The 22366-nt window shown below is 43.8% G+C and overlaps 1 protein-coding gene across 13 annotated transcripts in view; it reads left to right on the top strand.

The window, feature by feature from the left end:
• TRIP12 (thyroid hormone receptor interactor 12) overlaps positions 1-22366 on the top strand; it is a 1145873-nt gene that overhangs the window by 98511 nt on the left and 1024996 nt on the right. For all 13 annotated transcript variants that reach the window (XM_069213427.1, XM_069213421.1, XM_069213434.1 and 10 more), the window contains 2 exons: positions 6053-6846; positions 14475-14580. In XM_069213427.1, the coding sequence (XP_069069528.1) occupies positions 6053-6846; positions 14475-14580 (900 nt within the window). The remainder of the gene's footprint in view (positions 1-6052; positions 6847-14474; positions 14581-22366) is intronic.

The raw sequence follows: 22366 nt of genomic DNA, 5'->3' as shown, positions 1-22366 counted from the left end.
CTAATGAAAGGGCACTCAGGACCATAATGGAGGAAAAAATGCAAACCCTCAACGCAGGACCCCAAATACATTAGGACCAATGTTCCTGCAGACTCCATCATTGTGACCACTGCGAGGAAGAGAAAACAGACCTCCAAAGGGTGAGAGAAGATCTAAAACAACTCTGAACAGAGGTGACAAAAACACTATTAAAGAGACATATAATGCGTTCCAACAAGAGAAAGGAGAACGGGGAACTACTCCTCATATTTCCCAGTCCCAAAACAAGATCTAACTTTAAGGCCAATCCTGATCCTCAGGTTTATAAACCTATTCATACGAACACAACACTGCAAGATGACAAACTTGCAGAAGGTAATCCCGCTACTGCAAGAGCGAGATTACATGAATACCCCAGACCTAAAGGATGCATACCTACATATTCTCATGAACAAAGGCCACAAGAAATGCCTCCGGTCGTGTTTGACAAGGAACACTACTAATTCAAAGTCCCGCCCATTGGCATAAAATCTGTACCAAGATTCTTTACCAAGGTCCCCTCTGCAATAGTAGCACACTTAAGAAGGCAAGGAATCCACATTTACCCATATTTACCCCACACTTTATTAGCCAGACCCCATACTTGGGCGACTGGCTATTAACGACACAGTCAAGGAGCAAATGGAAGAGTGATGTTCAAACAGTCATGCCTGGGGTTCACAATAAACACAGAGGTTATCACCTCGACCAGAACAGGTAAAGGTGTTCCTTGGAGCCACACTAGACTCCGAGAGGGCAAGGTACCCAGTCCAGAATTGGGTAGAAGCCATCAAGAAACAAACTCTTATACCAGCGGGGTGAGTCTCTGACAGTGAGGACTGTCATGAAGCTCATGGGCATGATGGCATCATGCATACCACTGATCCCTCACAAAAGATTACACATGCGACCCATCCAGGAATGATCTGCAAATGGTCATACGCCACAGGAAACTGGGACGATCTAGTGGTTGTCACAACAAAAGTACAAAAGGAGATACAATAGTGGAACACAACAAACCTAACCATAGGGAGAGCTTTCAAGACACCAGCTCCAACTGTGACCATAACAGCGGATGCATCACACAAGGGCTGAGGAGCTCACACTGGCCCTCTGAAGGTACGGGGCCCATGGAACGACTCTGCAGTGAAACACATCCGCTATCTAGAACTCAATACAGTCTTCCTAGCCCGAAAAGCCTTCCAAGCACACTTGACAGGCAGAACAGTTGTGATACAAATGGATAATACAACCACCATGTTCTACTGGAACAAACGAGGGGTAACACAATCCTTCACCCTATCAAAGCTAGCCCACATCATTTGGCACTGGGCAGTACAGCACCAAATAATGCTGCAGATGATTCACCTACCAGGAGAACTCAACACAGAAGCAGACAAACTAAGCAGTAAGGAGAACAGCTCACACAAGTGGGAAATAAAGCAAACAGTCATCCAGAGGATTTTCATCATCTGAGGCACACCAAGCATAGACTTGTTCGCCACAGCAACAAGTGCAAAATGCCAACACTTTTTTTTTTCCTCCATTTTCCCCCCCCCCTCCCCGGTCAAAGGGTAGTGTCCAGTAAATAAATTGGTCTGGGTTATTTGCATACGCTTTTCATCCAATTCCCCTAATCCTCAAACAAACCACCAAGAGCAGCCTTGGCGCTGAAGACAAACGGCTACCTAAGGTCAGTAAAGACTGAAAGAGCCAAACTAACCAAAGGATACCGAAGGCCAGAAGACATTGTGAAAAGACTCGACTAAAGCACCTGAACGTGAGGGAGAAGACAAGACAGTCTAAAACGACAGTGCATGCAACCCCCAAACGAGGGGTAACAAAATCCTTCACCCTATCAAAGCTACCCACATAATTTGGCACTGGGCAGTACAGCACCAAATAATGCTGCAGATGATTCACCTACCAGGAGAACTCAACACAGAAGCAGACAAACTAAGCAGTAAGGAGAACAGCTCACACAAGTGGGAAATAAAGCAAACAGTCATCCAGAGGATTTTCATCATCTGAGGCACACCAAGCATAGACTTGTTCGCCACAGCAACACAGGGTGTTGGAGAGTGCAAGACACTCTGGGAGCAAAATTATCCTCATAGTGGCACAGTAGGCAAGGCAGACCTGGTGCTCAGACCTAAGGGAGATGTCCAGGGGACAGATGATCACACTGAAACCAGCGAAGAACCTATTGACTATCCAACACGGCGAAGTATATCACCCAGAGCCAGTCACTCTCAACCTAGCAGCTTGGCTCCTGAGTACTTAGAATTTGGCCACCTACAGCTCCCCCCATGGACAATGGAAATCTTGAGGGAAGCAAGGAAACCAAGCACACTGAAGTGCTACACACTTGGATGAAAAGAAATATACATCGGGTGGTGCACAAACAACACCATAAGATTGAGTCAAGGACACACCTGGGCACAGTACTAATATACCTCGCCCACCTGCCCGACAGTGGCCTCACTTATGTATCCATAAAGGTACAAACGGTGGCAATAGTGGCATACACCAGGGGCACATCAGGCTCAAGCCTCTTTATAACCACAGTAGTAAAGCGATTCCTAGAGGGATCAAAGAGTGGCAGCACCAATATCAGCTCCAACTCCTATGTGGAACCTGATGCAACTGAGGACAACCATTCGAACCCATGAACATATTGATCTACAGTCACTCACCCTAAAGACCGCCTTTCTGATAGCAATCACATTGCTACCCAGCGTTAGTGAATAGCAAGCACCAACAGTACAGGATCTTTACTTACATATACACAAGGACAAGGTGGTCCTTAAAACTAATCCCCAGCTTTTACCAAAGGTAGTAATGCACTTCCACGTTAATTAAAGCTTACTACTACAGGCTTTCTTCCAGGAGCCAAAAACACAAGCAGAAAGGGCCCTCCACACTCCGGATGTTCGAAGGACTTTAATGTACTATCTACAGGAGACCAAAGCATTTTGCAAGGGAAACCAGTTTTTTTGTGGTATTTGCCAAAGCAAACCAGGGGTCGCCTGTACCCAAGGCAACCATCGCCAGATGGATTGTTGCCACTGTCCAAGTTTGCTACGCAAAAGCTGGGAAATATCTACCTATCTGAGCCAGAACACACTCCACCAAGAAGAAAGGCACCACACTGACATATCTGGCAAACGGACTCATCAAGTAAATCTGTATTGCAACAACATGGGCATCACCAAACACCTTTGCAAAACACTACTGTGTGGTAATTCAAATGAACAAGGTAGCGCAAGTAGGACAGAAGGTACTGCGTTACCTATTTGCCACCCCTCCACATTTCACCACAGCCAGCCCAGAGAAGAGGATACCACTGGATAATCTAATGCACGGCATGTGAATCCAGAAAAGGATTTGTGCTGCAAAACAAAACGGTCTCTTACCTGTAGAACTAGTTTTGCAGCTTGAAGAGTTTTCTGGAATCACGTGACCCACCCACCTCACCAGAAATGGGATAAGACACAAACAGGTGGTGGACCAAAAAAAGGAGGAGAAGAAAAATTAATCTGAAGTTGAAGGCCACACAGAGAAACTTTGTACTGGGTGCTGTCTGACGTCACAGGGGACAGACTAAGATATTGTGTTCCATGACTCCTCAAAGGGGAAGAAAAAAAACAAAAAAAAACAGCTTTCCAGACCAACCTCTAGATGGCAGAATAATGCACAGCACATGAATCCAGAAATCTCTTCAAGCTGCAAAATTACTTTTACAGGCAAGAAACCATTTCGTTTTCATGTACTTCTGACTATGTTAATCAGGTAAGTAATGCCCCACTTATGATATCTGTGCAATTAATTACCCCAAACTAGTTATTTGAGGTTAAAAATCTGTCTTGTCCTGTATTAGTTTTACCAGATGCAACTACTTATGCTTCTATGATTTAGCCATTTTTTCGTCCGTGGGTTTCCAAGACTGAAACTACCTTCTTATCCATGTCTTGGAGAGTGTGAAAGTTTATGGCATGGCGGACTATAGCAGATTTCCTGGCTAACACTCCATTCAAGAATGTGCATGTGCCAACGTGTTCAAATGCTGTAGATCATGTACTACTTTGAAGTTCATATATGCACATGTGACCCTCCCCGTCTCCCCGCGTAATTTGCTGTTGCTTTCTAAGGTTGCAGTGGAGGTAAGATCAAACCCTGCTGAACTTTAGAAAGAACACTAAAGTCTGAAGAAAATGTGATTAATTTATGTATGCTACTATTTTTATGGTGAATTTGACTACTACTTTTGCATGTAAGTGGCATATGCAGAAAATGTGCAGAAAATGTGTACCTGAAAGCAATATATGTGGCATACATTTTTGTATTGGTGCAAAACACCCCAAGCAATAGAAAGCACGTTTAACAGCTATAATATTGACCGCTGCCAATATGCACACACCTTTTTCCAGACTACACCTGAAGTTATAAAACCTTTCTCAATGAGTTATTTGTTAAATTTAACTCTGGAACTCGTGTAAGCACACCTTTTTAAGGACTAAAAGGCTTGTTTAAACAGTAATATTTTACCAGCATTATTTCATACGTTTTGTGGATTGATTGTATGAGGTGAGTGACTTGTCAAACTCTGGATATCTCCTGGCTTGCTTGAGTCCTCTTGATGGATAAGGATTCCTTTTGTTGTTCACTTTGTCAAATGTGGAAAATCCTGAAGGTTTGTTATTCGATATTGATCTGAGGGACAAAGGACAATTCCATTTCTAACAGAATTGGGCTTTTTTTCTATTGAAATAGAATTTGATCTTGCCTAGACTGGGAGAGTGGAGGGAGCTATAGAGAGATAAACACGGGCGGGAGGAATGCAAATCTTTACTGTGGGGAGCATATCCTAAAGTAAATGGGTGTAATTTCTTTTGAAGCAGAAGATGCTTTCCTTTTACCATGACATTACCGTCTTGATGCGCATAATGAGTTTAGTCCCCCTAATTCACTTTTCTACCACATGCAAATATAAATATAATTTGTGTACCTCTGGGGCTGAAGATGTACGTTCTAGGATTTATGCCAAATGGGCCTGTATACTCATTGACTGATGGGTACAGTGGTGGACCTCACATGTGCTTTATTTTCAGCTAGATGCGTGGATTCAATCGTATATTCTCACAGGTAAACCTGAACTAGTCCAGACCTTTGCCTTCCACTCTTATCCAGATGTGCTGTCTTGTGACACTCTGTTATAGGCATAGAATCTGTTGATCATTGTCAAATCTACTTATTGGACATCATCAGGTTGTATGGGGACAAATTACTCAGATTTTTTTTTTTTTAAACTCCTTCTGTTCTTCAATTGTATGTCTAATAGATTGGTGAAACTTTACATACGTTTATCTGGTAAGGGGTTAATGTAATCATGTTGTGGTTTTTTTTTTTATGACCAAACACTAACCCTTCTTCTTCCCTTCAATTCTCATAACACATACATTGCTACTAGCGAAGTATAAAACTGGCTTCAGATATGCTTTACCTTTAAATACAGTGAACAAGTGATGTAAAGTAGGTAGTCCATGTATATAGCATTCAAAGAGCTCTGTTATATTTTTTGAATTGGCATTCGTTAACGGCAGGTAGGTTGCAAATGCAGTAAACTAATAAGTTTGCACTGTTTGCCAATTATGCAAATTTGTCTAGTTCAACTTCATCAGGGATGATCATGGAAACCTAAAAAAAAAAAGATAAGAAAGCATCTCAATTTATTTCCCCCACAGTCGTGAAAGTCTAGGTTTGTGTTTCAGTACTTCTGGGAATGAAGGGCATTACACATTTTAGGGGGGTTTGTAAGATTTGCTATGGTTTGGATTGCATGTATTGGGATGGGATTCTAGAAAAAAAAGTATTTAGATTTTTTTGCCACTATTAAATACATTGTTATTGTGCCTTAATATCAGCTGGTGGGCTCTTCAATTTGGGCTTAGTCATGGTATATTTTTAGTTGTATCTAAATACAACACTTGTTAAGAACATGAGCCTCATGAAAGATTTTTTTTTCTCCCTCTAGAATTGGAAGCTCATCTAATGTGTTGATACCACAGGAAGACGACCCCAACATATTAAATAATTCAGAAAAGAAGCCTGGGCACGTGCCCAAGAAAGAGACTTCTCGAGGTGTTAAACGCAGTGCCAGCCCTGATTACACCAGGGCCAATTCTCCTAGTACTGCTAAAAAATCCAAATTGCTTGTGCACAAAGAGGCTCATTCAGAAACTAACAGAACACACAAGACTAAGAAAAGGCACATTGACCAAGAACAGCCTTTGAAATCTCCACAATTGCCATCAACAAGCAAAATCCATACCAGAAAGGGTGGAGCTTCTGGTAGTTCCCCGAATCAGAAGAGAAAAAGGATAGATAGTTTATCTTATTTGAAGGGTGTGCCAGCAGTTGAGACATCTGGTGCTTTCGAAAGGTCTTCAAAACCCACCAAGCTGGCTTCAAAATCGGTGACCTCAGCCAAAGCTGGGTGTAGCACCATCACTGATTCTTCCTCTTCGGCATCTACATCTTCATCCTCCTCTGCTATTGCATCTGCTTCTTCCATTGTACCTCAGGGTACAAGAGGGAAACCCGGAAAAGAACAGAAGACCAGGCGATCCCGTTCGGCATCTAGCCCTAGCCCACGGAGGAGTAGTCGTGAGAAAGAGCAGACGAAAAGCAGTGGATCCTCTAAGTTTGACTGGGCAGCTCGCTTCAGCCCAAAAGTTAGCTTACCTAAAACAAAACTGTCTCTCCCAGGCTCTTCCAAGTCTGAAGCATCAAAACCTGGACCGTCTGGGCTACAGGCAAAATTAGCCAGTAAGTACACCAAAGTCTAATCTATTGTTCCTTTTGCTAATGATGAGTTTTTGTTAGTGATCACATTTAGATCAGTTTTCATTTTGCAGTCTGTTGTTTATTTTTAATGTTTGAGATCTAAATTAATTGTAAGGCCTCTTTGTTTAAGCAGTTCAAATTAAAAGAAGTATACACTTTTTATTTATTTTTTGTGGAGGGGCTTGATGTAATGAATCATTCAATCCACATATGTGATAATTGTGCATGTGACTTGGCTTCAAATATAATTACTCCTGTTTTCCTCACTGTTCTGAAACTTCCTCACCTACATTTTCAAATGGTGTTTTCTTGTCCATGGGACCATTCCTTCACCTTTTGAAATATTCTTTCCCGTTTCAGTTATAGTTTACGTGTCCAGCCTTATCTTACCTAGAGATACTTCTTTCTGAGGACTCCTTCATGATCCTGTGCCCTACCAAAATATGCTCCATACTTAGAGTGCAAAATCTCTTGTCATTGATTTTGAGTCCTCACTTTTTCTGATGGATGCTTCTACCTGCATATTCCTCACTTCTTTTCCCAATTCAATCCAGTCTGGTACTTGGAGGCGATTCAAGTAAGGTGGCCCCTTGTTTGCCTCTACTTACAGGGGTGTGGAATTTATTAAAATATCTACTTGTCCAGGGGACAGGTTGCTTCTCAAATCTACTTGTCCTGTAAAAAGATCTACTTGTCCCTTTGGTGCCATGTAGTGTGGCGCCAAATTATGGCAGCAATCTCATTATGTAAGAGCTCTGATAATAGCCTCTCTGATTATGCCAGGGCTACTACCATAGTAGGGCTTGAATACTTGCAGTTTCAATCCCTACTGTAGCAATTTCCTTATTTTGCCACCTTTCTGCAGATCTGCATACTGGGGCTGGAGGAAGCAGTAAGCAATAGTTCCAGGGCTGGAATGCCTTTGAGTCTGCAAACCTACTAACCTGCATGTTTTAAAGATTTTCACCAGCTTCTCTCTAATATTTTCCCATAATAAGAAAGGTTGGAAATTTACTCCTGACAATGGCAGAATTAGAACTTCTTCCAGGGTTGGGAAGAAAGTGGCTGGAGGGAAAATTAACTTGCAAATGCTCAATAGATTTTCACATGAGCAAATCTACACATGGTATTTACCCATGCTAAAATACAGTTCACAAATATTTTATAGGGGTACGACATATACCATGGGTGCACTTTTGTGACTTTCTTTAAGAATTTGGGGCCACATGTAGGTAGGTTCAGATTTGCGACCCGCAAATTGCGAGTTGCAAATCCGAATGTAGGATGGTGTCCCTGACACCATCTGTGGCTCGCATGGGATTCGCAAATGCCCACCTCATGAATAATCATGAGGCGGGTCGCAATTTGCGACCCCCTTGCGAATGGCGGCCCTCACAGGGATGGTGGCCTGCTGGAGACAGCAGACCACCATGCCTGTGACTGCTTTTCAATAAAGCAGTTTTTTTTTTTTTTTGTAATGCAGACCACTGCCTGCTCTGAAAGTTTTTACAGTGACATTTATAATGGGGAATGGGTCCCATGGGGACACCTTCCCTTTTGCGAAAGTGTTAGCACCCCTTTGAAATGGGTGCAAACTGCGATTGGTTTGCGCCCGCGTTCGCAAAACAATCCTACATTGCACTGCGAGTCCCAGTTAGGAAGGGGACACCCCTTCCTAATTGCGAGTCGCAAACCCGTTTTGCGATTCGGTAACCAGGTTACCGAATCGCAAAACTGGGTTTGTGCATCGCAATGTGCTTTTTGCACGTCGCCAACAGCGAAAGTCGCTCTTTGCGACATGCAAAAAGCTACCTATATGTGGGTCTTGGTCCCTAATTAGGTCTGGTGTTAACAAAGACATTTCGTTTTTATTAAACTTCTATTTCTCTCTCTTTCGGCTGGCTTTACTGTGAGTGATCGCATTCTGCTCTTCCACAAGGAGCATATTGGCACACAAAGTAGTTTTGTTCAGTGTCAGGAACTACAGTGGCAATCAGTGACGTAACGAAAGTGGAGGGTGCCCCTTTGCAAAGAACATGGAGGAACCCCCTCTCTAGAGTCACTCAGGGCAGGTGCTGTGGTGAAGGGGCCCCCTGGAGGGCGGCTGCGGAGACTTTGTTATGCCACTGGTGGCAACGTGTGCTTTTAGAGTTCAAAAACGTTTTGGTTTTTTTTTGCCAGTGTTTGTTACAAGGTTGAGCGCCTGGTAGGTCCCAAAACAATAAAGTGTTAATAAAGCCATGTCAAAACAAGACACGCATTGATGAAACTAAAAGACTTATAAAAATATGTCAGATCAGTTGGCTTTGTCAGTGTTTGTTTATTTTCACGCTTCCCATAATCGTGTTGAAAACGGTTACACTGATTTTCCATTAGAAAGATTTTTGGGAAATAGCACGCATCAAAACATTTTACTAAATTACACTTCATTTGCATCTAATCAGAGAGCCTTCTGGGAACATTATACTTAGCCTCATAGCCTAAACTTTTCAAACATGTGTATACACGTTTTTTTTTTTTTTGTACTGGAACCAACGTCGGTAGTGAAGTGTGACCTTAAAACATTTATTTACAGCACTCACCCTAATAATGAAGGCTTTCAAATAATGAACCATAAATACAAGTTCGAACAGCATTATCTTTTGGAAAAACATTACCTCAACTGCAGAGAGTTCCACTCTCTGTAAACAGCCAGCCAAAGGCTTTGTGCTGCAGAGGGTTGTTTCTACTTGTCCCAAGGACAAAGTAAACATAAAAACTTGTTGCCCTTGACCCCAAACAAGATGTCCCGGGCGTCGGGCGATAGGAATTCCACATCCCTGACTTAGTTTCTGTAGATGTGATATCAAACACTCACAAAAGTTCCAGCCAACACACTGACATCACTTTCTTCTTTTCTGCAAGCATTCAGAGTTACTTTCCTCTGATAGTTTTGACAATTCTGAGGCAAAATTATGTTCAGAGCGGTCATACTATGTAATTCCTCTGGTAGACAGAAGTCTGTCTCAATCTGCATGACCTCTGTCTGATGTCAGGGGCCCAAGCAGGACTCCAGGTTATGCGAGCACTGTGGCTGCATGTTGACAAAGGCCTTCAAGGAGCAAGTGGACAAGCTCTTTATGGGCTTGAGATGAGTGCCAAGGGAAGCAGTGTTTGGGATCTAGGTCCTGCACAGGCTCACCAGTGACTAGTAAGTACTTCACGCATACCTACAAAGGGAAAGGAAATGGCAAGAAGAGGAACAAGAAGCACCACAGCAGGTAGGGGTTTGTTGACTGTGGTTTTAGCACTGGCACCAGAGACTTAGCCAGAACCCCTTTTCCCTTTCTGTAGTTTCTAGGTCCTGACATCAAATAAATGTAGATAGCTTCCTTCACCCAGGCTATGGTCGCCCTTTTCTGCACCACTCCAGCTCCCTCTGGTGCGTCTGTGTTCGTCAAGGAAGCTATGGTACTCTCACTTCCCAGGCTTACACCGGCAGTTCTGAGCCTTCTCCGGCCTCTCCTGCTGACCATCTTCCTCCTTTGAAGGCGTTAACGTTTGCTACAGCGCTAGCAATCTATTTGTCATTTCAAGATTGTGTGGTATTTAAGGTGATTCTGGCATGGTTTAGGTATTGAGCTTTGCAGTGGGTGGAGAAATCTCCCTAAAACGCTTTGCCTCTTAGCTAATTAATTGGCAGTCTAGCAGCTTTTTGGGTCAGATTCAGACCACATTCAGATGTCTAACATAGTTTGGCATTAACAGTAGGAGTGATGTGGACACACTTTTACCACATCACTGTGATGGATGTTGGTGACTATTTGGCCCTTAAAAAAAAATGCCAGTGACCTGGATACATTTGTGGAGGTTGATCTGGAGAACCCTCTCGGCTTCCCACTGAAGATGTTACTTCATTTAGAGCTGCTTGTGCATGTCCACAGAGTTTCTCAAGCTGCCATTGCCTGTGGAGGATCACAGGGCAGACCTTCTCACAGAACTGTTAATGCTTACATCTTCAACAGTTAAGCTGTTACTTTGTAGTGTCCAATCCCTAGACAGACCAATAAGGCCACTTTGGACAACCAGGCTGTCATTTACCGCATGATATTTTATATCTACTGAACAACCGTGCCCTGGAGTTTGTGCCAGGCATTGAGACAGGTCCGGAATTGTATTCCTATTGTCTGTTTATTTTGTCCCCAAGAAAGAGCCAGAGGATGGGGCTGGAGAAGAGAATTCTGCACCTGTGTGTACCTTTTCAATTCTGAACTCCTTACTTCTCAACAAGTAATTCAAAATGCTTTTCTGACACTGGTTCGCTCAGCTCTGGAGATGGAAGATTTGATTGTGTTCACCAGCTTGCACAGCTTTTATTTTTATATACCAGTCCTACAAGCACAGCTTTGTTGTGAGTTACACCCAATATCAACTCAAAATCCTTCCATTTGTGTCAACATCTGCACCCATGGGCTTTTCAGATGTTGTGGTTGTTGCCACATCTTAGCATGTTGGGGACCATATTTCATTCCAATAAATTGACAACTGCCTGTTGAAATGGGGTTTTCCAAAGCTAATGTCAAACCTGCTGCAGACCACTATGTACTTTCTCTTCAACCTGGGGTTCTCCAATCTCCTCATGTTTCACCTTCAGCCCTTCCAGCATCGCCTCTTCATCCGAGTGGAGCTTGACAGAGTCCCTTAACGGCTCCTTTCCTGAAAGTGAGTTTGGGACAATCAGCCTATCCAGTTAGTCTTTGAGGAGGTACTTTTTTTCTCTTTTTTTTCTTCCTTTTCACCTTGGTGGCACAGATGTGTCCTCCAGTGGTCGTATATCTTCTGCCCACCTAGGGGAGTCCTCGTGACCAACATCTGTATTTCCCCAAAAGCAGATGTAAACTTGGCAGTTGTGGCTGGTGACAGAATACCCCATATATGAGAAGCTTTTGTGTCCTCCACCAACTGTGGCCCATGTTCTTGACGCCTCCTTGCTCAGTTTGGGCAGTTATCTCGATGCATAGGAGATAAGAGATCCTTTGGTCTCTTTCGAAGCAGGAATAGTGTATTAACAAGCTTGCGCTTCATGCAACCTTACTGGCTCTCAAGGTATTCCTGTTCTCTATCTGCGGCCAGTTGGTACAGATCCCAACGGACAACAATACAGTGATGTATACACCAACACGAAGGTTGGCATGCTCTTGCCTCCCCTGCCTGGAGGTACTGAGGCTATGGTCTTAGACTCAGGCTCATGATATCATCTGGTTAGCTACAAGTGACATCTTCACTCAAAGGTGTTTTATTCCATCCTTGCCCTCTGGGAGACCTTTTCAGTGGACTTGATCATGTATATGAGACCACACATTGGATATCCTACATACCCTTAGATATGGCGCTTCAGTCTCTTGTCAAGCGAGCCTGCAGGAAATTACTCTCAGAAGAAAGTCTTTTGCAGTTTTATCAAGTTATTTTCCCAGAAAGACCTCTGACGAAGTTCATTCACCAGTATTGGTGCCCTTTTCAGGCATGTTCCAATCTGCGAAATATGCAGTCCAACAGTGTTGTCTACATCTTATGTATTTTGCACCTAATCATGCACGTTTCCTGTAGGTGTGATTTAGCCATGAAGGTCTTTGCAGTATTTTTCGATCGTACCTGGTTCCTCAGACACTATCTTGCCTTCAATTGTATTATATTGGGTAATCTGTTTTAACTAGGTTGGTAATAAGACGAAGCATGAAAAAAGAGATTGAAAGCTAGTTTCATGGTAATTGATGTTTTAAGTACTTGCCATCTTCACACCTACCCCATCTCTCAAGACAAGACTATGCATTGCACCCTTTTGACTTGAGGTGGAGAATGCAATGGGAGAGGGGGTTGGACTTGGCATGTTAAGTGATGTGCAAGCATGGCAGAGTTCAAAGCTCTTTAAATCATCAACTACTTGTGAAGAAATGTTTTCCAGTCCAGATTGCCTAATGCATAGTTCTCAAAAAGGCTGTGAAAGAGGTAGAAAAAAGATTATTTTCCAGTGTTGTGATTCTTCTCTTGATTCACATACTGTGCATTATTCTGTAGACTAGTGGTTGGGTGTGGAAACTGTGTGTAAAAGTAAAACTTATCTCTTGTGAACATTGACAGTAGTCGGTTGACCCAACTGTGACATCTAGCGTGAGCCTAAAAGTTTCAAATACCCCATGAGTTATATGAAAAGCAGGACAATGATGCTATTGATTATGTGAGGTATAAAGCGATAAGTGTGAAAGACATGTTCAATCTTCTGCCTTTAAGAGAGATTTATAGTACGAGTAAAATGTATACCCTTCTCAAAACAACTTTTCTGCCCATTACACACATCACGACTTGTCACGTAAGTTGTCGTTTATTGGGGGGGGGTTCTTTTTTTCTTTGTTAAACCATTTTCATTGCAGCCCAACAGTCTCCTCCATTCTCCATGGCACAGAGTACGATTCCAACCTTGTACACTGAATTACATTATTTTAACTACCCATTTTGGCATGAGTTGCTCAGAAATTTCCTCTTCTATTATTCTTGCCATTGCAACAGAAGTAGTTATCCTGTATTCATGTTTTTGTGCCTATCTAGGTTGACACAGTGACTAAGTCTTGGGGCTTTGAGTGGGGTCTTTGTCAGAATGCTGTGCTCTCTGTTGCTGTGTGAAGACTCTAGGTTTGTTTCTTCATGAAGAAGAGAAACTTTAGAAGGGCATAACCAGATGACAAACTTTGTCGTACTACAAAAGAGGTGCAGATAATAGTGCCCTTGCTCAAGTTGAAGATGAGTCTGAGCACCCTATAGGAGATGCTATATTTCTCCTGTGAGGTATTCCTCTGCTGAAGTTGACCTCCCGGTTCATCATGCTGCTGTAAAGTATCCAAGGTTGGAAGTGTGTACTTTTTTGTTTTTTTATAGCAGAGTTTATTCATCATAAATGACCTCCTATTGACGCTCAAAATCTTTCCAGGCTGGTAGAGTACATTTCTTGCAAATTAGAAGTTATTATAAATATCTGAGCTTTATTAAGCTTACTATATAGAAGCGCACATGTTGTCTGTCTCATCAAAGGTTTCAAGCTCCTTTCTTAATGGTGTTGCGTATTAACTATATGAACTTTTTGGGGGTAGTTAAGCTTTAGATTTGTCGAAATTCTTGATTTAAAATTTTTATGACTACCAAAGAAAATGATTACCACTTTCCAGTTTGGGTCATCTGCGCCCGTAAGTAATTTTGTGCACTCAACTGTAGAGCTGACCCTTCCACTAGTTCGATGAATACTGTTTTAACCTAGTTTTGTAACTTAGTGCCTGATTTAGAACTCAATGGACAGATTACTGTCACAGCAGTGGCTGATATCCCATCTGCTGAAATTGGAATCCCATAGAACAAAATGAGATTTAGATTTCGGTAAACAGGATATCTGCCACCGTTGTGACAGAGTAACTTATCCGCCGAGTTCTAAATCAGGTTCTTAGTCATGTAAGCGTCAAATATTTCATAAGTTACTTTTAGGGTTACTTAAGCAAGCGCTTGGTAGCCCATCTATACTGTCATAATTTCACAGCTGTTTTTAGAAATTATTTCTGTGTGAATAGAGTGCGTTTTGTTTTGCTTAGATTTGAGGAAATCGACAAAGAAACGCAGCGAATCACCACCTGCTGAGCTCCCCAGTTTGCGGCGGAGCACACGCCAAAAGACCACGGGCTCTTGTGCTAGCACCAGGTACGAACTGTAATGTTTTAATACCTGTTGACTTGACTTGAATTCTGTGTCAGGTTCTGTATTGAAATGCTACTTGTTAAAATAGAATACATGAGCAACATGCCTTTTATGTGAGAGCAGAATTTATGATGGGCAAGCAAAGCATGTTGCTTGTAGTCATCTGAAAGACCTTGCACCATGTCTGGATTTTGGGGGTGGGGGCAGAGATAATTTAGGCAGCTATGAAGTCGGTGTGAATGTATTTTTTTTATTTTTTTCTTCTTCTTCTTTAAAGCCTTGTTTTTCCTCAAACTAGCTAGACAAACATGTCAGACTGGTGGATGTGCTCCATATAGTTTGACACCAGGTTAAAGCTTAACTGTCTGCAGGTGGGGGAACTACAGTAGACACCTAAAGTGTGCATCTCCTTTCCAAGTGAGTGTGGCTGTTGTCCCCAGCTGCTCAGTGGTTGCAGAACGATAAAAGCCGGGGAACACAGAACTTTTTACCTGTACCCATCTGAGGGAACAGTGATGTCTAGCCATGGTTGAAGGTCTGTCGAATACTATACCTGTGGAAGGGGTGCATGGCAATCTGTAGCCTATCTCATGTCTCGTTGTTTCGTTGATCTTTGGCTCATGTGTTGACTGAAACTGTGGACTACAGTTGGACCTTGTTTGTGAGCACTGTCTAAAGTGTTTTTTTCCTTTGTGGCTGAACGTATGGTGATTTTATACCGCTAACATTTCATTGTGTCTCTATCAAAAACGATATACTGGTGTGTGGTGGTGTTTGGCGGGTGGGGTAATGGACGGGGCACGAGAAGACCTCCTGCCCATTCCCCTATGTCTTATTGTAGGCATGACCTGTTGACTTTGCCCATTTCCCATGTCAACTGTAGTAGAAGTAGGCCTCTGAGTACAGTAGAATTAACAGCTTCATCTGTGTATTCTCGGCCTTGAGGTTGTTAAATCTGTTACCTCTGTATGTGTGGTACTGTCAGTTGGGAGCGTGGTTGGTGAAAGATTAATTATCTCTTGCCTCCTTTTGGTGTTGGATGTGAAATCTGGTCAGCAGTAGGAGCATGATGCTCATTGAGTTTTGGAAAAACATGCATACTTTGAAATGTTGCAGACTGTTTGGCTGGTTCTGCCATTTCTGCTTTGACAAATCGGGGAGGTATAAGTACAGGACTCCTTAACCAGCACTTGGTCTGAATGTCACTGTGACCTCTACATCAGTGAATGAAGGAATGTGGTGGACCAGGGATAAAATGTATTGATTTGCCTACCCTCCATTTAGACCGGTCTATTTAACCTGCACAGTTGCTTTTGCTCTGACCTGGGGAGGGACTTACCTAACTGCTAAGGAGCTCAACCATGACTGTCTGAAAACATGACCTAATCCTCGGTAATACCTCCTCCAAGCTCAGGTGATGAATGATCTGTGTGAGGACAGCTCGACGAGCTGGAGAAAGTAAGACTAACATTAAAATTTCAGAGCTGCTGCATTGCTTGTCAACACCGTGAATGAGCTTGCATCCTCCTGACCCATCCTGTGTGTTCAGCTTTTCTCCCTTTTCATTCAATTTCACGGGGGCAGGGTTGCAGTTCCCCTTTACATTACTACTGTGAGATCTGGCTCAGCTGGCTCTGAAAAAGCAGTTAGTCCAGAACAGTTAGAATCATGTTTTTAGTCTTTATGGTTTTGTAACGGTTAAAGCTGAGGAAGCCTAACCCAAAACCATCCATTTCACGAGTGCTGTTGGTCCCAACAGTGACTGCAGCATATGCAAAATGTAATCATGACAGCTAGAGCCCTCTATTCGGGCTCAGAAAGGATCACATGGAATAGCGGGCTACCTCTCAATCAATAGTATGAGGTAGTCTACTATTTTCATCAGTCCCATTTTAAAAAAAAAAAAAAAAAGATGAAGACTTTGCTTCTGCTTGACTGGATAGTGTCCCTCAACTGGTCACCAGGACATGATCCTGTAGGACAGGGCTTTTGAAAGTTTTTCGAATGTAGGGGTGGAGGTAGTGGGGGACATGGGGTGGTGCTGAGGTCCTCTACGTTTTCGGGGTGACACAAAATAAACTTTTTTTTGTGACACTTTTAATTCCACTCCTCGCATCAGTGGAACCCAAGGAGAAGAGTGGGCTCCAGAATCCGCCTGTGTATCATTTACCAACCTATAATAACTTTAAGGAGAGCTTAGATACTGCTGAGCTCCTTAGAGTAATATTGGCTGTTGTTTTAAAGAAATATGTTTCTTAGCGATTGGGATCTGTAATAACTGTTGGTGGCATCTCTGCCACAGTAGATGGTGGTTTCTTCTGTTTTGTTGCGTATGTGGGCATTTATTTACTTAGTTTATAGCCATCTTTTCTCTGACGAAAAACATTGATAAGGCATTCATATTGACATGGGGTTTTAAACTGAACCTAATTTTCTTACTACCGCCTACAGCAAGCTTTGACTGCTTGTTCTTGATGTCCTCAAAGTCAAATTCCCAAAGGGAGTAACGTCCCATTCGGGTTGGAGTGCACCCGTGTTGTTGGCCTAGGACATCAGTGGTAAATAGCAGTAGTCCCACGAGAGACTGTCCAGGAACAACTAAATGCTCAAGTACCATAAGGCAAAGAATCACCACACAGTGAAGTATTATCTTTCCTGTATGGTATACTTGAACATGTTTTTAAATCTAAAATATTAATTTAAGAAATCCTCATGAGAAGCAACGTTTTGGATTGGTTTAAATATTATTGATAATTGGCACTATATTCTAACCCTTCCCCATAAAGGAAAAATGAATTGGACCTTGATGAAGGAATTGGATATTTATCATTCAATGATATTAAAAGCAGCTGCACCCCAGAGTGTGATTAAGGGATTAGTAATCTTTCTGCTACACAGAGCAATGAAAGACAGTTCTTCCTATTCAAAATGTATTGTGTGTCAGAACATATTTTTATAATTCATCCTTTTGTTGTGGCCATGCCTCTTTCCACAGGTATTTATTTCTAGCCTGCTAAAGTACACTCCTACAGTTTCAGATAAGTAACTGTGGCTCTGTAGAATTCGGGAAAAGAAAGAAAAGTTTCCTAGCTATTGTAACAGAACGTTTCAGTTCTCTTTAGGACATGAAGGCGAGGATTAGGCTGTTCTTTCGCTGCTTTATTGGTACCAGCAGCCATTAAAAAAGGTTATGCAAACATCAACAAACAGTTAAATACTTCATCTCCCATGAACCACAAGGAAAACTGTCAGCATTGTCCTTCAAGACCCTCTGCAGACGCTTCTTCTGCCTCTTTCTTCCTAGTAACTAGACGTAACTGCAGGCCCCTGCTGGTATTGTCCCCTTAGTGATGCTGTCATCAGCGCCAAGATGCCATTGGCAATCATGCGCTATATAAACAAATCGATTTTAATTTCCTGAGACCACCAACAGTTCTTGAAATCTGTTCCTTTGAAAAGCCAACAGCAGCATAAATTTCTGTGCCTGAGAAATATATGTTAACAGGATGATGCACAATACAGACTGTAATTAGGCAATTATTTCCATCCTAAGAAGACCAAAGTTATAGTCCTAGTACTGCAGGTGTTGTGTAAGAAGCATAATTCATACGCTCTTTACATTGGGTGGGAAGACAGGCCCACAATAAGGGTGAGCTAATCCTTGCTTCAGTGTCCTTAATAAAATTGAAACTTTGTTACAATAGCTTGGAAATTTTTCATTCTATGCCAGAATTGGAGGTGAGGATTAGGCTGGTTTAAAACTTCCCCACCACGAGCGCGAGGCTATGGTTTGGGCTGGCTTGAAATTAAATCTCTTAAAAGCAGATTCTGAAGACCAGCCCGTTGCATTGAGAATGTCTTCCAAGTGAGGTACTAGAGATAAAGCTTTAGAGGCCATGGTCCCTCTCACGGAATGAGCTCCAACCACTGAAATATCAACTATATCCTCCTGCATGGGCCATTTGAACAACCTGATGATGTTCAGAGAGGAAACTGCTCTATGACTTTTTTTCTGAGAGCAATGAAACAGACTTTTCCCCGTGAGGATGAAGATCCTCCGTCATAGGTTCAGAAGCTTTGATCGCTACGACCACACACAATTTGAGAACATCTGAGAACCTAGGATAAGAAACTATTCTTGAATTACACTTTGTCCTTCTCGAAATATGAAAGGACACTCTATCTGGCGTGAATACTCTACCTTTTATGTGCAGTGCTCGTACATCTGAGACTCTACAACAAGATACCAGGCACATTAAGGTGCCTAGTGTCACGGACAACTGTTTTCGCGACAGGTATTTGTTCACTGGCCATGATTTGAAAAGGTGCAAAACCTTATTGACATCCCATACAGTAGAATACAGAGGCCCAGGAGGAAGAGACAATCTACCCCCCCCCCTTGTGACGTTACATACTAAGGGATGTACCCCACCTGGTGACCTTCAATCGGGACATGACGTGCAGAAATGGCAGACCTAAAGGTATAAATAGACCTATACCCCAAACCTTCCAAGGCCAAGGAGGCTAGACAATTCAGGACTTGTACAGTTTCAGCCCCTATGGGATCCAGTTGTTGATGACACCAACCCTACCATCGAGACCAGGCCAAGTGATACCTCCTGGTGGCACTATCCGCCCAGGCTTTGGTGAGCAATGATGCAGCTTGTTGTGAAATACCGTGGACTTTCTAATGTTTCTGGCAATCCTCCAGGCCATGAGATGGAGAGAGCCTTTCAGAGCTAGGTGATGCCTGTTCCACTGGGGATCCTGGAGAATATCTGGAAGCTGGGGTAGACGGATTGGAAAATCCCCAAAAGTTCCATTAGAAGTAGAAACCAGACTTGAGATCTTCAGGTTGGTATGGTTAACACCGGTCTGCCTGCTGTCTCCCAAGTTGGGCGGAGGCTCTCATAATCATTGTGAACGGGGGGAAATGCATATCCTCTCTCCTTGCTTCAATCCTGTAGAAAAGCATCCTTTGCTACCACTGTGGAATACGGTCTCCAGCTGCAGTAACGGCCCAGTTGGGAATCCAGATGGGAGGCGAACAGACCCTTCATGAAAGGGCCCCATTTAGAATGTGTTTCCTGAAACACCAGAAGGTATAGCTGCCATTCACGCAAAAAACTTGGGGGACAGGTCTGAAAGGTTGTTTGATTTTGTCTCTTCAAGATGATTGTTAAAGCAGACTGCTGCTTTATTGTCCATCTTCAAGAGAACGTGGCTCTGGGCTTGGACTTTGCTCCAGCATTTCACTGCAAAGGAACCGCCATCAATTTATATAAAGTTGTTCCACGGATGACCATTTTACCTAATTCATGGATGAAGGGGTCTCTGAAGAGGCCCTCTTGGGCTGCGGGGCCTGCTTCTAATGTTGCCAATACCTCTAGTTTTGGGCCTACTTTTTTAGCAGGGATCTGCGCCTTTCTCTGTAAATTGTGGAATTGGCATTCTCCAAGAAAATTATAGCTCGTTGAGCCCATCTAGAAAAGGCTATGGGAGAGATCAAGGTGCTGAATGCTTTCACGTTCTCGGTCATGTCTAGTATTTTTGAAAGGGGTCTGCTATAGCCAGTAATTTATCCTGGCCTGAACTCCAGACCCTCTATACCTTCCTTTTTTCGGGGGGGGGGGGGGGGGGGGGGGGGGGGGGGGGGGGGGTCAGTCGTTCGGTTGGTCGCCCCCTCCCCCCTTACGGATTTCACCAAGAAAGTGGCCATCCTGGCATTAATTTCGGAGGTTAGGAAGAGTGACGACCCTCTGCCCTAAGGCGGCTGCGGAATTCATAATCCAGTGGTTTTTGCAATCGGCCCTTCGCATAAAAAGCAGCTTTTGGGGCTGGGGACTATTCCTCTTAATGCAGATGTAATACATCATCTGGGTCCAGCATGTCTGAGTCTGGGTCCTGGGAAGGCTCATCCAGTTTGGATTTTTCCACTGGCGAAGAGCGCTTACTAGACAGGCGTCATGCCCTGTGTCCTAACTATGTCTCCATCCTATGTCACCATCTCAGGCATTTGGGAGTGATGCCCATCCATAGGATATGGGATGCGGGTTCCCCTCAAGGCCCCCCCCCCTCCCCCCCCCCCACCCCCCCACCCCCCCCCCCCCCCCCCCCACCCCCAGCCCCTTTAAAAAATTATAGGGAAGTGGGAATTCTTTGGGACTAGGTTTCTTTTTTAGGTTGTCAAAAGCGTCTAAATAAACCCCGGGCTCATCTGTGCGTTTAATTTTAGGGTCTGGCAGTCAGCGGGGTTGCCCTATAGGTAAAGGGCCAAGGGCCCAGAAGGTTCTTCCTTCTGGGCAAGGGGTTGTGGGCATTGAGATGCCAATTGGAGGTCTTTCTTCAGAGGAGCCACTGTCTGCCATATAGAGGTTCCATAATGGGGCAGAAATTGCTGATCTCTTCCTCCTGAAAATATTCTCCACTGAGTAAGCTGCAGGGTCCTGCATGTTTATAGGCAAAGCTATAGCCAGGCCTTAATATTGAGAGGGCAGAGTAATTATTCGGATGGGCCCAAAATCAGATAATCACTACCGTCAGGTAAGTATTAGGTGGGGGGGAGGGAGGGAGGGCAGGCAGGGACAGGGACGCCAACTTCTCTATAGCCAAACTAACTTGTTTATATATGGGGTTAAGAATACCCCCTAGTCACGTCCCAGTATCTACAAGTCGTGTCCTACCCGCACATGAATGTTGTGACTCCTGGCAGGCGATCCGAAAATTATTATGTTCGATGGCATCTGTCGCTGTAGATGCACATGGTATGCATGAGCTCGCCATCTGGTGTTGGGTCGGAGTGTTACAAGTTGTTTTTCTTCGAAGAAGTGTTTTCGAGTCACGGGACCGAGTGACTCCTCCTTCTGTGCTCATTGCGCATGGGCGTCGACTCCATCTTCGATTGTTTTCTTTCCGCCATCGGGTTCGGACGTGTTCCTGTCGCTCCGAGTTTCGGAACGGAAAGGTAGCTGAAAACGGAAGATTTTCGACGGTATCGTTGCGATCCGGTTAGAGATAGACACATACGACGACGCGTTGAACATCGAAGCGCTTCGGTGCCCTTCGGGGTAGATTTCGGCACCCCGTCGGGGCCTAGTCGGCCCGACCGCGTGGAGAACAACGCCGATGGAACGGACCCCGTTTCGATTCTGCCCCGAATGCCACAACAAATATCCTTATACGGACCTACACTCGGTCTGTAATCTGTGCCTGTCACCCGAGCACAGCGAAGAATCCTGTGAGGCCTGTCGGGCGTTCCGGTCCCGAAAAACTCTGCGCGACCGTCGAGCGAGAAGACTGCAGATGGCGTCCACGCCAAAAGAGCGTCGACAGTTCGAGACAGAAGAGGAACAGGAGGAATCCTTTTCCATCCAGGATTCAGACTCCGACGAGCTAGACTCTACAAGAACTGTGAGTAAGACGTCGAGATCAGACCTTAAAAAAGGAAAGAAGGCCCAGGGGACGCCACTGCCAACCGGCCATGGCTCCACCCAAATTCTCGGTGACCAACAATCGGCACCGAAAAAGGCCCATTCAGTGTCGAGATCGTCCGACTCCGGTCGAGACACCGGCACGCAGCCTCCTCGAGACCGAGAGAGTGCTAAACAGAAGCATCGACACCGAGAGTTCGGTGTCGACACGGATCGACGCCGAGACAGTGGCGCCGAAGACCATAGAGGCCAAGAATTTTCGGCACAGAAAAAGAGGAAGGTTACCTCGGAGCCGAAAAAACAATCGACAGGGTTTTCGGAGCCGAAAAAAGCGACATCAGACCCTGTTTCTGGCTCCT

Source organism: Pleurodeles waltl, chromosome 11 (genome assembly GCF_031143425.1).
Source record: "Pleurodeles waltl isolate 20211129_DDA chromosome 11, aPleWal1.hap1.20221129, whole genome shotgun sequence".
NCBI classification, from domain to species: domain Eukaryota; kingdom Metazoa; phylum Chordata; class Amphibia; order Caudata; family Salamandridae; genus Pleurodeles; species Pleurodeles waltl.
Note: the sequence above shows the minus strand (reverse complement) of the source record. Positions and strands in the feature narration are given on the sequence as shown.